The sequence below is a fragment of the Hyperolius riggenbachi genome, chromosome 1 (assembly GCF_040937935.1).
Source record: "Hyperolius riggenbachi isolate aHypRig1 chromosome 1, aHypRig1.pri, whole genome shotgun sequence".
In the NCBI taxonomy this organism is placed as follows: domain Eukaryota; kingdom Metazoa; phylum Chordata; class Amphibia; order Anura; family Hyperoliidae; genus Hyperolius; species Hyperolius riggenbachi.
This window is the reverse complement of record NC_090646.1, coordinates 630,283,381-630,301,291: the sequence shown is the minus strand read 5'-3', so window position 1 is coordinate 630,301,291 and position 17,911 is coordinate 630,283,381. Positions and strand designations below refer to the sequence as shown.

The 17,911-nt window shown below is 45.9% G+C and overlaps 1 protein-coding gene across 1 annotated transcript in view; it reads left to right on the top strand.

Moving 5' to 3' along the window:
* LOC137559912 (interleukin-31 receptor subunit alpha-like) overlaps nt 1–17,911 on the top strand; it is an 87,352-nt gene that overhangs the window by 35,603 nt on the left and 33,838 nt on the right. The window contains exons 8-14 of the mRNA XM_068271840.1: nt 2,800–2,876; nt 3,318–3,534; nt 6,578–6,763; nt 8,799–8,900; nt 11,467–11,613; nt 14,757–14,897; nt 15,900–15,993. Of these exons, the coding sequence (XP_068127941.1) occupies nt 2,800–2,876; nt 3,318–3,534; nt 6,578–6,763; nt 8,799–8,900; nt 11,467–11,613; nt 14,757–14,897; nt 15,900–15,993 (964 nt within the window). The remainder of the gene's footprint in view (nt 1–2,799; nt 2,877–3,317; nt 3,535–6,577; nt 6,764–8,798; nt 8,901–11,466; nt 11,614–14,756; nt 14,898–15,899; nt 15,994–17,911) is intronic.

Below are 17,911 nucleotides of genomic sequence, written 5' to 3'. Positions count from 1 at the left end.
AGATAGATAGATGCGGCGTATGCTACGATGCAGGTTGGCTAGTTACTATTAATTTAAACAGCTCTAGCACTTCCTATGGATCTGTGTACAATGTGACGTGTGTGTGTGCGTCCGTGCGTGCGTGCGTCACACATGAGCTTCAATTCACTAAGCATTACCGCATTTGGTAAAGCAGAAAACAGCTGATTTTACTAAACATTTTGTAAAATCTCAATTCACTTAAAGTGGACCCAAATTAAAAATACAAGATTTCAGAAATAACATTTTCTAAATTATAATAATAAATAGCAGCCTTTGTTTCAGCTGCATGATGACAAATATAAAATATTTTACATTTATTAGAGGAACCCCTCCCTTCCTTTCATTTTGCCGGGACAGAATCCGGCAGACTGGTGGAGGAGATAAAAAAAACACAGGCTGCTACTGATGATGTCACAGAGGAGGTGATCTCAGCTTGTGTGAGATTTCACATAGACGACACCCCTGTGAGGGAGGGTAGCTGATCACAAACACACCCATGATCTAAAACCTCCTACTAAGCTCAGAAGTAATGGCTGCCACCTGTATAACCCTAGCTATGAAAAGAGAAGGGTGAAAAGCAGACATTGACATGCTCATAGGCTTAAAGGAGTGTAAATTCATCTTTGTATGTGTTAGAGTGGTTGCAACTAAATAGTTTGAATTTAAAAAATGTTTAGTTTGGGTCCGCTTTAACCTCCTTAGCGGTAATCCCGAGTCAGGCTCGGGACGGAAATCCGCAGCTCAGAGCAGTATTCCCGTGCCTGAGTGAGTTATATGCAGGGGCTGCTTCAGATCTCTATGTAGTATGTATTTTTTCTTGTTTTTTTAGGGTCTAAAAGCTTGAAAAAAATTGTATGGCTTTTAAACCCTAAATCCAGAAAAAAAAATCATAATGCCAGGGAGGTTAACCTCCTTAGCAGTAACCCCGTGCTGGACACGGGGTAAGCCGCCGGAGGGTGCCGCTCAGGCCCTGCTGGGCCGATTTACATTTTTTTTTTTCACACCCGCAGCTAGCACTTTGCTAGCTGCGTGTTTGGTCTGATCGCCGCCGCCACCCGCCGATTTGCCGCTATCCGCCGCGCCGCATCGCCCTCCCCCCCCCCCCCCCCCCAGACCCCTTGCGCTGCCTAGCCAATCAGTGCCAGGCAACGCTGAGGGGTGGATCGGAGCACCCGCCGACGTCGGTGACGTCATTGCGATCGTCGCCATGTCGATGAGGAAGCCTATACAGGGAATCCCGTTCAGAACGGGATTCCTTACATGGTAAAAGCGCCGGCGGCAATCGGAGGGGTGGGAGGGATAGCGAAGGGAGGGGGAAGCATGTAGCTAGCGCTAGGCTAGCTACATGCTTTTAAAAAAAAAAAGTGCTGCGCTGCCCCCTGGCGGATTTATTGTACCGCCAGGGAGGTTAAAGAGAATCTGTAAAAAACTGCCTCTATGGGGTACTTACCACGGGAGGGGGAAGCCTCTGGATCCTAATGAAGCTTCTCCCCTTCTCCTCCCTACCTACCTCCGTTCCAGTGCTGTCAGCCCCGGTCGCCCTCCACCTCACCTCTCCAGAGCTAGGATCCCCTAAAGCTCACTGCCACACTACTCTGCATGAACACGTGTGCAGACGCAGGACAGCTTGCACTGACACATCAGCATGGAGCCACCACTTAGGCTGCCTGCACCTGCGCAGTGCTCTGTTGATGAGCTTCGGGGGTCCAGCACTGGAATGGCGAGGTGGAGGGGGGGGATGGGGGAAGCCTCTCTAGATTTTCCAGAGGCTTCCCTCTGCTAAGGTAAGTACCCCAATTGGGCACTTTTTTTCCCTTCAGGTAAACTTTAACAGTTATCGAGGACATCACAGCTTCTATACAAAGTCCCAGATGGTGTAAATGTTCACTGCTCTTCTCATAATGACATAGCTGACAACTGTCCCTCTTTTGGAGGGGCAGTCCTTCTTTCTTCCTCATTTGTCCCTCTTTCAGGCCTCGTTCACCTTGCATTCCGTTTGGATTCGGTGTTCTTTGAGTTTTTTAACTCCTCCCGGTGCTCGGGTGGGCGCTGCGGTTTTTGTAAAGCGCTTCAATAAGTGCTTTTTCAGAGCGATTGCGTTTTTTCACTCCCTGATGCAAGTCAGGAAGTGAACTCTTTGACCCCGGAAAAGAATAAATACAATGTATTTCTTAAAAATGCAAACGCAAATTGCTGCACAAATCGGTTTTGTGAGCGTTTTGCGTTTCTCCTATACCTTCCATAGAGGCGGAATCGCCTCAGAAATGGTCCATGCATTGCTTTGCTGCCTGCACAGTGCACGACTCGCGCTGATATGAACCTTCTCATAGACATTCATTGCACAAACGTTTGGCAGGCGATTTTTAAAATCGCCTGCGTGTGAAAAAAAGGCCGAATACGCCTCCAGTGTGAACGAGCCCTCAGGACTGATGTACTGACTTATGTAAATATATCTACTGAAAAATGTGTTTAATTGACTCTAAACTTTATTTTAAATTGATACTTTAAATTTGCTTGATATTTTAAATTAATATATTTCTTACTTTCAAATGTTAATATGGAGGAAAATGAACCAGGATAGAACGGACCAGTGTGGTGTGAATTATAAAATATCATAATTTTCTTATGAAATCTTTATAGTGTGCGTGATTAGGGTGTGTCGGGGGCGTAGTTAGAGGTGTGGCAGGGGTGTGGCTTAAGTGTCCCTCTTTCTGATCTCAAAAAAGTCCATTTGCAATGCATCAGCCGGCAGCATGACGTCTTCTCTTGCTCTCACAGCACCTTCCCACAGCGTTGAGCTCTGGAGAGTGATGACTTCTAGGAATAACGTGAGGATGGTGCATTTGCTCTGGAAGGTGTGTCTTTATTATTATTATTGTTGTTGTTGTTACACATTTATAGAGTGGTTGTCTGCAAGTTGTATCACATGTTGTCTGTAAAATGAAGAAACTGTGCAGAGATATACAAATGTGAACGTGCTCACAGCAAACAGCAAAGAATAATGGCAGAAAGAAGGGAGGAGCCAGACACCGTAGGAATGCTGCTTACATGTTTAATCCACAAAGTACAACAATACAGTCACAAGGGGGGTGGCCAGACGGCCTATTCGTCAGAGACCTTTGGCCTCTGACGAAGCAGGTTATACCCTTGAAACGGCTGTCAGGCCACGCCTCACACCCTTGTGACTGCATTAATGTACTTTGTGGATTTAACATGTAAGCAGCATTCCTACAGTGCCCGGCTCTTTCCTTCTTTCTTACTGCCAGTAACATCTCATTTATTTTCATCCCTTAAAGGAAAGGTCCTACGTTAAACCATCAGGCATAACACAAGGATATATCGTAGAATGGTTTCCTGAAGATGGAGCTTCTGCTGCCCAGAATGCGACCACAAGAGGAAACGAGATGGTGCTAAAGATACCTGATACAGCCTACATCCTATCTGTGGTATATTATACCTCTGCTGGCCCTTCACCCAAAGCTACGCTGAGAATCCCAGCCAGCGATGAGAAGAGTGAGTAGAAACAGACCTGCGGAAATTTGAACCAGTGAGGGATAATTCTACCGCTGGCATAACCGAAAGGATTAGTATTATTTTTGGTTTATAAAGCACCAGCATGTTCTGTGGCGCTGTACAGAGTAATAGCTCGTACCCACCTCACAACTATGACGATTCCCGATTCTTTCGACGAGCTGCAATTTTTTGAGCAATGAGCGATCGCTTCCACGATCTTTCGAGGTGGGTACGAGTGTGCGATTGGTCGGAGGAAGCTTTGCCACGCACAGCAATGATGACCGTCATGGCGGATCTTTAAGATCCCCACCATTCCCGTGCAAGGTGCCGCAATCGTTTGAACTCTCGTTCATCATGTGACGTTGCGTGTTCCCACGGGCAGGAAGCGGGGAGCTCTCAACGTCGGGGACGTTGCTGCGATCCATCTTCCTGCATTTTCAGGTGAGTATTCAGCTTAAGAAACAAACAAGGGGCAAAATAATACAGAAATTTGGAATACACAGGATGTAGACATTGGTATATAATACATTATTGGTAGACAAAGTAATTACATGATGTAACATGATGACATAATGTAACATGATGAACAAAATGTATAGCACATTCCAAGACACTCAAGGATGAGAGAGCCCTGCCCTTGCGAGCTCACAATCCAAGGAATAGGGAGGAAATGAGGTGGGGGTAGTTTACATTATGTATTTCAAGAGGCAGTGTGTTTTCAGATCATATATAGTAAGGACCACAACTTCGCCAGAGGTCGAAGGGGGATGGTCTACGATAGAGCATATGCTTGTTGGAAAAAGGGAGTTTTGAAGGACTGCTAAAGATTTCAAAGGTAGGAGAGTGACGGATGTGTTTTGGAAGAGGATTCCAGAGTTGGGGTTGACGCACATGACAAATCTAGTATACCTGAAAGCAAAGAGGTAATTCTAGAGGAGGACAGAAGATGGTTGTGTGCAGATTACTGGTATACATCCAAATTTCAAAGCGCTATAGCAAAATGTAGTGTCCCACAGGGTTCGCTACCACCAGGTTTAGGCAAACCTTTCAAAAAGTCAATACACAGTATGTTCAGCGCACATCCTTCAATACAGTCTGTTTCTATATCTTCAATATATTATTCATATGTCTTGCATCAATATCGGCAGCACCTCCACCATAGACTCCCACTAGTGAACAGACTCTCCGGACGTATTGGCCACTGCTAGACTGGCCAATCATGCACGATTCCAGGAAGCCCAGGTGCCTCAGGATCCTGGTGTAAATACTGCTCAATATCGTTTTCCTCTTTTTGCAAGACCTCAGAGAAAAAAACTCACATAGCGCGATACTGTAACCTTAAAATCACTTTTTATTATAAAATCGCTTTGCGCACAGAGTTTTTTTTTACGGGCTCTCCCCCGTTGCCAGGCTGGGCATGATGTATAAACTGACTCCCACTGCCGTCTAATGTGTTTCCTGCACTGATTATCACCGCTCAGAGGGCCGGGTTTGCTCATCCTGGTACATCCACCTCCGTCCAATCGATTTCGTATACTCACTTGTAACTCATCAGGGGCAGTGGCAGTCAGCTTATACATCATGCCCAGCCTGGCAACGCGGGAGAGCCGTACAAAAACTCTGTACGCAAAGTGACATCTTGGACATGTGAGTGCGATTTTATAATAAAAAGTGATTTTAAGGTTACAGTATCGCGCTATGTGAGGTTTTTTCTCTGAGGTCTTGCAAAAAGAGGAAAACAATACTGAGCAGTATTTACACCAGGATCCTGAGGCACCTGGGCTTCCTGGAATCGTGCATGATTGGCCAGTCTAGGAGTGGCCAATACGTCCGGTGAGTCTGTTCACTAGTAGGTGTCTATGGTGGAGGTGCTGCCGATATTGATGCAAGACATATGAATAATATATTGAAGATATAGAAACAGACTGTATTGAAAGATGCGCACTGAACATACTGTGTATTGAGATTACTGGTATAGATGGACTAAATTCAGCTTATGCTACTAGGAAGGGACAGGTCAAGGAACAGAGCTGATTATGCTGGCTGTGCTGAGCGGCTAGGTTATCCAAGCTTCATTAGTAAGGTGGGTCCAGGGGCGTTAGGCGTAACAATATACTCTGCAAGGGATGCAGCCGCAGGAGGGCCCAGAAGCTGCAGGGGGCCCCTTTCTGAGAGACTGACAACTAAGGGCAAGGAGAGAAAAAACTTTCTGTTGTCTGCACAATTGTTCTAATGGCTGCATCTGCTCAGCCACTGATAAGGATTCATACAAAGTTTTTCAGACAAAGGTTTGTAGACAGTCCCTAATTTATTTAGTGTTTAGCAGGGTCTTGTGTACAGCGCTGTTCGAGTACATTTGAAATCGGCACCAGTAGACTTGGGCGCAGGGTACAGCGGTATATGGCTGATCCTGCTTCTGCACAAGTCCGGGCCGATTTAATTACTATTCCCCCTCCAGGCCGGCATGGATAGTGGGGGAATGAAATAAATCAGCTTCCAGCGATTGCTGGAGGCCGAATTATTATGTTATTAAGCAACCTCGGCTCCGTCTTCTGACGGAGCCGACGTTACTCACTGAGCGTTTCAATAGGAGTGATTCCTATTGAAGTCTATGGAGGCGCCGGCTGCGCCCAAATCTAGCAGCCCTGAAAAGCACTGCTCCGGCGCTGTTCTGCCCCCAGGATGGAGGGCTATTGGCGGGAGGGGGCCCCATCCAAAGTTTCACAGGGGGGCTCAGTGATTTCTAGTTACGCCCCTGGGTGGGTCAATAATAAATAATAATAAAAAACACTGATGCACTTAATGGGAGTATACCAGAAACTGTTATAGGTGGAAAAGCTGAGTTAGAACCTGGAAATTAACAGTCTCCCAGAAAGCCTTGGAAACAGTGTGATATCGGTGAGACGTCACATATAGCAGATACGAGGGGGGTTGAATTGTCTGCACAGAATCACAGTCTGCGTAGTGAGTGAATGATAATTGTAAAATTATTCAACTGTGAAAACTTGAGATTTAAAACTCCTCCACTCTCTTTATATTACAGCTCACAGCTTGATCCACGATATTAAGCTATCAGCAGCGAATGAGACGGTGGTGGCGACCTGGAACACCACAGACAGGAGGGCCCAGACATTTGTGGTGGAGTGGTGCAGAGACTCTGACATAAATCCCTGTAGCAATATTTCCTTTCAGCATGTGGAGAATTCATCAGAATGGACTGCAGACAAAGGTAACAAACTTCCACCACTGTCTCATTTTATGTTTCTTATTAAAGAGAACCTGAAATGAAAGGGATACAGAGGCTGCCATCTTCTACTCCCTTGGGGCATCTCCGAAACACCTCCCATCACCACGCCAGAGACGTAACTACCAGGCCTGGATTTACATCACAGGAGCCTATAGGCACAGATGTCCTGGTACCTTAGACTTTGTCCTCCATGGACCTACAAACCCTGCTGAACCACAACCCAAGTGTGCTGGCTGGCCCAGCTGTCACCTCTCCCTTACTTCCCTTGCCTGGTGTAGGTAGCTACAGGTGCCCCTTAGTATTAGGTAGCCAGAGGTACCCTCAGTATTCAGTAGCTAGAGGTGTCCCCGACTGAAGAGAGATCTCATCTCTGGAATGTCAAGAGTCGGATGAGTAACCTCATTTACATCATTTATCTCTTCAGGACTCTGTATAGGGAAGGAGGGAGAGAGAAGTGAGCCGCCTTTCCAACATCAGGCGCCTGTAGGCACGTGCCTACAGTGCCTTATGGTAAATCTGGCTCTGGTAACTACAAATCGTGCCCCTTCCCTCCTCCCCATCAAAACGTTTATGGAACCCACCAATGTTCACCCCCTTTCCTTGCTTACCCTTGGTGAACCTCACAGCCTCCAGGCTTATTTTGCAAGGGCATAAAACAAGTGTGTACATCATGATCTTCTCACCCATAACAAGTGTAGCCACAAAACCATCTGATTTGATTGATGGGCCACTTTATAAGGGAGTGAAGTAGAATTTGGAGCCCCCTTACAGCTCTGGCCCCCCTGCAGTTGCAGGGGCCGCTACCCTGTAGTTATGCCATTGCTTTTGGCTTTTGGCCATAGTTCAGGAGAATCTATCTGGGCACCCACCTGGTAAGAGGATTTTCCTCTTAGAACTGAGTGAGGACCCGCTAGTATTTCTCATAGATTGAGAAGAAGGCACAAATCAAAGAACCACCTCTTGTGAGTAAAATTGGAATATTCTTCCGCTGGATAGCGTAGTGGTAAGGCTTCTGCCTTTGATGTAGGATTTGAGCCTTTGACCAGGGTTCAAATCTCGGCTCAAGCCAGTATGTAAAACAGTAAGGAGTCTTTGGGAAAAGCTCTGTGATGATCCTGGTTGCCTGTGGAGTGTTCCCTACGTGGATGCAGTCCTGAAGCTCTTTAAGACCGCCAGAAGAAAAGGACAATATAAATGTTCCCCGTTTTGTCTTCTAAAAGAGTAGAGAAACTTTACCGAAAGATAGTAGTAATGGGAAAAACAGGTATCAAAACATTTTGAAAGTGAGAAGTTAAAAAAGGGAAGATAGATCAAGAAATGATTGATACTTGATGTGTACTTTATTCATCCACTGTGAGCCTGCAGGTCATCAGCTTTACATGCTTGGCAGTTCCCACAATACAACAAGGTTCACAGACATGAAACTATCATGGCTATGACATCACACTGTGGGAGGGGTTTCACCTTACTATCAGCCACACAGACATCACTGATGGTCTATTTGAGAAAATGTAAAGATTTCTATTGAGAAAGGGGATATCCCCAGCTGATTGGGATGACGTTCAATCCTAGGTTAAATTTTGTCCTTTTTGCATCCCTCTCCTTAAGGCCAGAGAAAACCTCTTCACATCATCACCTCTAACTGGGACACATACTGTAATTTTCCACTTTTGTGGTCACTTCATGAATCCATTAATCACCCTTAAAAAAGAACCACCTTTCTTGTCATCTCCTCTGAACTGCAAAAACAAACTTCCACATGTTCTATCACAAAAACTTCCTAACCATCGCCTATCCCAAACCAATACTCACCTTCCAGCTCCCCATTCACTGGCCCTCTGCTAATATCTTTTGAGAGGAGGAGGTGTACCTTAGCACTGGTAGCCTCTTGCTCCAGAAGCGTGAATGGTTGGTTTCTGGTTTCCAAAAGATGAATATTGTCTCGTTGCTCAGTAGTACTAAATTCTGCACACTGCTTTCTGTGATATCTGAAAATGTTTTTCTTTCTCTCCTTCAGGAATGTTTGAACCATACAGGCGTTACAGGATTTCTGTCTACCCCATAGCACAGGGAAAGGTGGAGGCTCCCATTACTACCAGCTTCTATGCCAAGGAGGGAGGTATGACGTAATTTCACTTCTGTGACTGAGAATGACAATAACCACGCATCAGTATGTCAGCCAAGCTCCAGGCACAGAGCTTAAAGGGAAGGTCCAAGCAAAAAAAAAAATGAGTTTCACTTACCTGGGGCTTCTACCAGCCCCATGCAGCCATCCTGTGCCCTTGCAGTCACTCACTGCTGCTCCAGTCCCCCGCTGGCAGCTTTCTGACCTCGGAGGTCAGGGCCGAATTGCGTACATTTTTACACTTTCCCGCTAGTGCAGGAAAATTAACACATACATTTTTACGCGTTAGTGGTGCAACGCGTACATTTTTGTTCCTGCACTAGCTGGAATGCGTAAAAATGTATGCAATGTGGCCCTGACCTCCGAGGTCAGAAAGCTGCCAGCGGGGGACTGGAGCAGCAGTGAGTGACTACGAGGGCACAGGATGGCTACATGGGGCTGGTAGAAGCCCCAGGTAAGTGAAACTCATTTTTTTTTTTTGCTTGGACCTTCCCTTTAATACACATTTTGATAGTTTAGTGAGAACAATGCTTAAAGGTTACACGCTTTGTTTCAAATGGAGCTGAATATCCTGTCTTAGATGTATTCCCTGGATACCCAACCCTCCTGTCTTAGATTTATTCCCTGGATACCCAACCCTCCTGTCTTAGATGTATTCCCTGGATACCCAACCCTCCTGTCTTAGATTTATTCCCTGGATACCCAACCCTCCTGTCTTAGATTTATTCCCTGGATACCCAACCCTCCTGTCTTAGATGTATTCCCTGCATACCCAACCCTCCTGTCTTAGATGTATTCCCTGGATACCCAACCCTCCTGTCTTAGATGTATTCCCTGGATACCCAAACCTCCTGTCTTATATTCATTCCCTGGATCACCAACCCTCCTGTCTTAGATGTATTCCCTGGATCGCCAACCTTCCTGTCTTAGATGTATTCCCTGGATACCCAACCCTCCTGTCTTAAATGTATTCCCTGGATACCCAACCCTGTAGCTAAAGAAACGATTTCAGATTTTACTCTGCAGAGCACCTTAAAACTTTTTCAGCAGGCTTAAAAATCCACAGTTAAGCTCTCCTTGACCAATTAAAATCAACCTGAATTTTGGTCCAGAATTAGACAATCATTTTTTGAAAGTTGACTTGGTGGACCCTGAGTTTAAGACATGCCAGCTCACTGCCAGTGGTACAATGAAGGACAGGTCCCAGACTCCACAGATACTGGCTTGGTCGCATTTGCAAATCAAATCCTATATTGAAAAACCAGCTAATTGGTCTTGTATCACTAGAGCTTTGTCACACTTTGAGAAGTTGTGATAATCGGGTGAATAGGCCCCACATACAGTTTCCGCCATGTACAAGCGTCTGTAAGACTCCAGACTTGAAACTCATTTGAGATCTTTGGACAGATTGGAGGAGGCTAATACACATGTGCAACTATTCTGCCCAACTATCCTCTAAACTTGGTTTGTTGGATGATAATTGGGCGTGTGTACGCTGGCAAAAGACAAGACGTCCAACTGATAACAAGCGGTTTGCCCAATCCAAATGGAGGATCAACTTACCCAACTATCATGCAGGTTGGCCACGTGTGTGCAAGTAGTTTGAACAACTTGTTGTTTTTGAATGTGGACTTGTTGGTGCGCACGCAGTATTTATATATTTAAATGAGTTGGTTGTTTAGTTGGAATTTCTTATCAGTGAGGGTCACACTGTTGTCACTTCCTGTCTGAGTCAGGACTGTCTCAGCCACTTACATACCTGATATTTAAAGCAGGCCATACACTGGCTCGATTCACGGCCGTTTCGACAGCAGATCCGATCCTGGGATCGGATCTGCTGCCAATCGCTTGCGCTAAACGCACCCGCCGATCCGATTCCCTCCCGAAATCGGATCGGTCCGTCGATCGCGCCGTGCGGGAAATTACCCTCGATCGCCCGGCGGTAGGAGCGCGTCGCTTGCGGCGTACGATTCGGGCCCGATCCGAGCATGTATACATTACCTGAAGCTGGCTCCGGGGTCCTCTTCTCCTCGCTGCACCGCATTTCCGCATGTCCCAGTGTACGCTTATACTTCCTGTGTCACTCCGGTGACCAGGAAGTTGAAATAGAGGGCGCTCTATTTGAACTTCCTGGTCACGGAGTAACACAGGAAGCGCCGGGATGGAGCAAGAACAGCGGTGCGGTGCAGTGCAGAGAAGACGCCCGGGAGCCAGCCTCAGGTAATGTATACGGGGGGGGGGGGGGGGGGACAGGCGGCAGGAGCAGCTGAACAGATTGTGATCGGTTTCAGGCTGAAATCGATTCACAATCTGTTTGCAGTAAAGGCAGCCATACGATCCCTATCTGATCAGATTCGATCAGATAGGGATCTGTCAGCTGGTCGATCTAATGGCACATTGACCAGTGTATGGCCACCTTAACTCTTTCAGGCAGAGAAAGAAAAAAAAGAACACAACATAGTTATTTGTGTGCTAGGCACTGTACATGTCTATCTCATCATGTCACGTCACCTCGGGTATCCTTTAACCCCCTTTCCCTGTGTTTATGTACTGATCCCAGCTCCGCTCCGCGGCCCCCATGCCAAAGTACAGAAGGTGAAAAAAACAGAGGTGACGATAGAGTGGGATCCGATAGGACAGGAGGACACCAATGGTTTTCTGACTTCCTTCAGCATCATTTACAGGCCTCATGATGGAGCGGAATCTAGTAAGAACATTTTAACAGTTCACATTCTCAGGATATGGCTGCAGTCTGATGAGGACATTGTGTGTATGGAGATTCAATGAGACAAAAATGGGCTTATTCTATAAATCAGAGGGAGAAATGCAATGATCATCAGTGGCCTGACCAGAATCCCTATCAGACTTTGACTCTGACTCTGGTTTCTATGGGCCATTGCTTCTCAAACAAATAAATTGGTTCTTTTATTATCCGTTGTTGTTTTATTTTTCTTAAGGGGCTGTATACAGGTAGTTCCCAACTAATGAATGTCCGACTTACGAATGTCCTGCTGATACAAATGGCCAGAAAATGCTTGACTCTGTGGGAACATGTTCAATTTTTCTCAAAAAGTTTAAAAAAGTTCAAAAGTAAAAATGTTTTTTAAACGACGTAAAATGTCATTTTACTGGTGGCACAGAGGGGGACACTGAGGGAACAGGTTGACACTGGAGGTACAGGGGGGGAACAGCAGGGCCGGTTTAAGCAACAATGGGGCCCCAGGGCAAAATAAACCTGCCCCCCCCCCCCCCAACATATACCTCGGAACAAAAATCGGCATGAGGGGACCTTTTTTGCAGCTGGTATAGTCAGGGTGTGAAGTCCCAATCGGTCAGAGCTCCACATTCTGTCTATCCCAGCCTGCATCGGAGTTTCAGGAGGGGGGACCCAACATAATTTTTTAAAAAAAAAACAATTCCCACACTCTAAACATAAAAAAAAAATTGGGAAAATAGGAAAAAATGCCAGGGATCTTCATACAGCCATATTGCGGCTGTATAGCGATCCCTGGCCAAAGCGCTGCGGCTGCGTATGGACCCCCTGGAAACCCCGTCAAGAAATTTATTGCGCTTTCGTTTGATGCATGTAAAATTACACTACCGTTAGGTTTGCTACTAAAAGTGACATTTACCGCATTTAAAAGTATACTTTTTTCCTTCGAAGGTTTAAATCGATTTTTCTCAAAAACTATAAGGTCTTTTTGAAAAATTGTTTTTTCCTCTTATTTCTAATGATCTCCTTAACATATCCTGCAAATTTAGGGTTTCTAGCATTTAAGGTGGATTTGCTATTAACCATTAAAGTCGGCAGGTTTTTAAATGCGTATTTTTTTTCCTTTGAAACTTTAAAATCGATTGTCTCAAAAACTATAAGGCCGATTTGAATTTTTTTTCTCTTGTAGCCACTGGGGGCCCCTACAAGCTCTGGGGCCCTGGGGCAGCTGCCTTCTTTGCCTCTATGGTAGCGCCGGCCCTGGGGAACAGAGGAGGTACAAGGGACAAAGATGACACACGGGGTGGGGGGCTGCACAGAGATGGCACAGTGTTGAGACTTAAAAACGGACAAGTCCCTATCTGATTCGTTAACCGGGGACTACCTGTAGTACATATTTAGAAGATAGGCTAACTTCTGAGCCATTATCATAAGGATTGATTTGTGCAACAAACAATTTCTGTTTTTTTTGGTGGTGTTCTGTTTAACAATTGCTCCATATGACTTGTCGTTTTTTTGTTTTTTGCCTGTAAATTATCAGGTTCCCTTAAAGTGGACCTGAACTCTTGCACAGGACAGAAGGAAAACAGAGAAATGCACCCTGTATGTATTTAGAGAGTTTAGCCTGTCTAATTCCCCCTCGTCTGTGACTAATCACAGGTGTAATTTGATCACTCCGCTGTGTCAGCTGACTGCCAACACAGAAGCTCTAATTGGCAAACACAGGATGTTAACAATATGCCTGCTTCCATGAAAGCAGGAAGCAGAAACAGTGCAGATTTATTGCAGGATATGTGTCAGCTGTAACACAGATATGTTTTTCTTATGGTTATTATGCTGTTGTGTATCTTTTAGAGCAGAGAGGTAGTTCTAAGTTCAGGTCAGCTTTAGCCACTTTAACACGACAGGTTATTTCCCCTTAAAAACCAGAGCAATTTTCACACATCACACTCCGCCCATTTATTTGCCAATAACTTTATCGCTACTTACGACACAGAAATCATCTATACACGCATAAATATTTGTATGCTTGGCACTGTACATACACATCTCATCTGTTGTACGCAAGTACCGGGCTCAGACCTTCGGGGTTAAATGCTGCACAGACTACGGATTTGTTCTGTTGCTATGGAGGGGGAGTAGAGATTAAAGTGAACCTGAGATGGTTCACTAGCCCTTATTTATACTTACCAGGGTGGTCTTCCTCCAGCCCCATGAGCACCGTGGCCTCACTCGCTGTCCTTTTTGGCCCCTCCGTTATCACTCTCAGTAATCCGGTCAGTGGCAGCCAGTCGTGGGCTTCTGCGCATGCACCACTCGTCGCACTCCCATCCCCTGGAGCTTTCTGCGCCTGCACAGTAGTACAGCGCAGGCACAGAATGCTCCAGGGGGTGGGGCACGTGCACCACCAAGCTTCGCATGGGTTGAAGCCCATGACTTGTGGTGACTGACCAGATTACCAGGAATCGTAGCGCCAGAATGGAGGAGCTGAAGAGGAAGGCAAGGAAAGTCACGGTGCTCATGGGGCTGGAGGAAACCCCAGGTAAGTATAAATAAACACCAGTGTACCGTCTCAAATACACCTCAACCACTTCACCTTGAAGGGTTTGTCCCCTTAAAAAACCAGAGCAATTCTCACCTGTCAGTGCTCCTGGGCGTGGTGAGGAGGGACGTAGTAGCTACGCTCCTGCACGGAGTTGTGGCATTTTGCAGTGACGTAGTTACGCGTCCCAGCAGAGGGAAGTGGTTAAACTGTACTGGGGTCCTAGGCAAGGTAGTAGATTTGGAGCCCCCTTGTGGTCTTTTTGGTAAGCTGAAGTGGAGAATGGTCAGAAGAAGGTGGCAGATGGGCTCCTTGACACTCACTACGCCCCAGGCACCCGCCTAGGTTGCCTGGTGGATGATCCTCCTCGGAGGGGGGGAGAAGGGGTGATGGAGCAGTGGAACAGCTTTGAGTGGGAGGGGTTTAGAGGAGAACAGTGCATTTGGCCTATGCTTGTCTGACTTGACCTGACACTCTGGGCCTCTGACTCAAGCCAGATTCAGACCTGATCACAGTGTGTCTGGAGGAGGCAGCAGAAAATGAGACAAATGGTTGAAACTGGATTACTAACCTGTGCTCTCGTCATTGTCTGCAGTTGTTATAGTGAGCAGTGATGTGTATGAGTACACCCTGCAACCACTGATGCCGAAGACCCTGTACACTGCGTACATCACAGCCAGTACCAGCGCTGGCAACACAAGCGGTGACCACATTCAGTTCAGCACCCTAGCATACGGTAAGTGAATACATTTCTACAGTGTGACACATTCAGTACATCAGTACAGGTATCTAAGGACGTACCTGTAATAAAGGGCGCAAGCGCTGTAATCACAGCACAGGAGATTTGGGCGCACAGTGAGTAACTTCGGCGCCATCAGAAGATGGAGCAGAAGTTGCATTTAAAGAGACACTGTAGCGGAAAAAAAAATGATGATATTATGATTTGTATGTGTAGTACAGCTAAGAAAAAAAACATTAAGATCAGATACATCAGTCTAATTGTTTCCAGTACAGGAAGAGTTGAGAAACTCCAGTTGTTATCTCTATGCAAAAAAGCTATTAAGCTCTCCGACTAACTTAGTCGTGGAGAGGGCTGTTATCTGACTTTTATTATCTCAACTGTAATTGAACTGTTTACTTTTTCTCTGCCAGAGGAGAGTTCATTACTTCACAGACTGCTCTGAAAGACTCATTTTGAATGCTGAGTGTTGTGTAATGTGCACATATTATAGAATGATGCAATGTTAGAAAAAACACTATATACCTGAAAATAAAAATATGAGAATATTTTCTTTGCTGCTAATCTTCTAGTAATTATTCACAGTACACAACCAATTCATTATATCATATTTTTTTTTTCGCTTCAGTGTCTCTTTAAAACACTACAATTTGGCCTCCAGCAATAGCTGGAAGCTGAATTATATAATTCCCCACCATCCACGTGGACCTGGAGGGGGAATAGTAATAACGTCACCGGGACTTGTGCAGCAGCAGGATAAGCCATACCGGCTGTATCTCGCACCCTAGTCTCCCGGCGCGATTACATATGTACGCCGCGGGTGATTGCCACTGGTAGAATCACTGGGATTGGAACCGGGGAAACCAGCGATGCAAGGCGAGAGTGCTGTCATTCAAGGTACTCTGAAAAATGCTGCAGGAAATGCCAGTGCTATATAAATACATAATAATACAGTCATTATCCAACACAACACTATTCATTCTTCTATTTACTTTCCAGACAATGAGGACCTTGGCAGCATCATCGGAACAGTCGGCACGATTGTGATTCTTCTAGGGACAACTGTTGTTGTATACGCATATAAGAAAGAAAAGTACGTCGCTATTCCTTTCTTAAAGCCCCATATCCTGGATGTGTGCAGTAACAAATCTTTCATTTTTAATAAATACCATATTGTTTTGTGCAATTGAAGGGCAACTGGGAAGGCCAGTACTGTCCAGGCAACCCGAAGCATTATATATGAATGATTGGTCTGGGCATTTTACGGTTTTGACAACATTTTCTTTGTACCGTTTTTTAAAAAAATGATCAGCTCCGTTTACAGCAGGGGTGGCAAACTCAAATACAAAGTGGGCCGGAATTTAACAGTGGGACCAAGTTGCGGGCCAACCTTGCCTAGTGGCCACCTCCCTTTCTTATAAAGTTCCCTGGCATCTAATAGCACTGCTCCCTCCCCTATACAGTTACACACACACAGTTACACACACACAGTTACACACACACAGTTACACACACACACACAGTTACACACACACACACAGTTACACACACACACACAGTTACACACACACACACACAGTTACACACACACACACAGTTACACACACACACACAGTTACACACACACACACAGTTACACACACACACACAGTTACACACACACACACACACACACACACAGTTACACACACACACACAGTTACACACACACACACACACACACACACACACACACACACACACACACACACACAGACACACACACACACACACAGACACACACACACACACACACACAGACACAGACACAGACACAGACACAGACACAGACACAGACACAGACACAGACACACACACACACACACACACAGTTACACACACACACACACACACACACACAGTTACACACACACACACACACACACACAGTTACACACACACACACACACACACACAGTTACACACACACACACACACACACACAGTTACACACACACACACACACACACAGTTACACACACACACACACACACACACACACACACACACACACAGTTACACACACACACACACACACACACACACACACACACACACACACACACACACACACACACACACACACACACACACACACACACACACACACACACACACACACACACACACACACACACACACACACACACACACACACACACACACACACACACACACACACACACACACACACACACACACACACACACACACACACACACACACACACACACACAGTTACACACACACACACACACACACACACACAGTTACACACACACACACACACAGTTACACACACACACACACACACACACACAGTTACACACACACACACACACACACACACAGTTACACACACACACACACACACACACACACACACACACACACACACACACACACACACACACACACACACACACACACACACACACACACACACACACACACACACACACACACACACACACACACACACACACACACACACACACACACACACACACACACACACACACACACACACACAGTTACACACACACACACAGTTACACACACACACACACACACACACACACACACACACACACAGTTACACACACACACACAGTTACACACACACACACAGTTACACACACACACACACACACACACACACACACACACACACACACACACACACACACACACACACACACACACACACACACACACACACACACACACACACACACACACACACACACACACACACAGTTACACACACACACACACACACAGTTACACACCACACACACACACACACAGTTACACACACACACACACACACACACACCACACACACACACACACACACACACACACACACACACACACACACACACACACACACACACAACACACACACACACACACACACACACACACACACACACACACACACACACACACACACACACACACACACA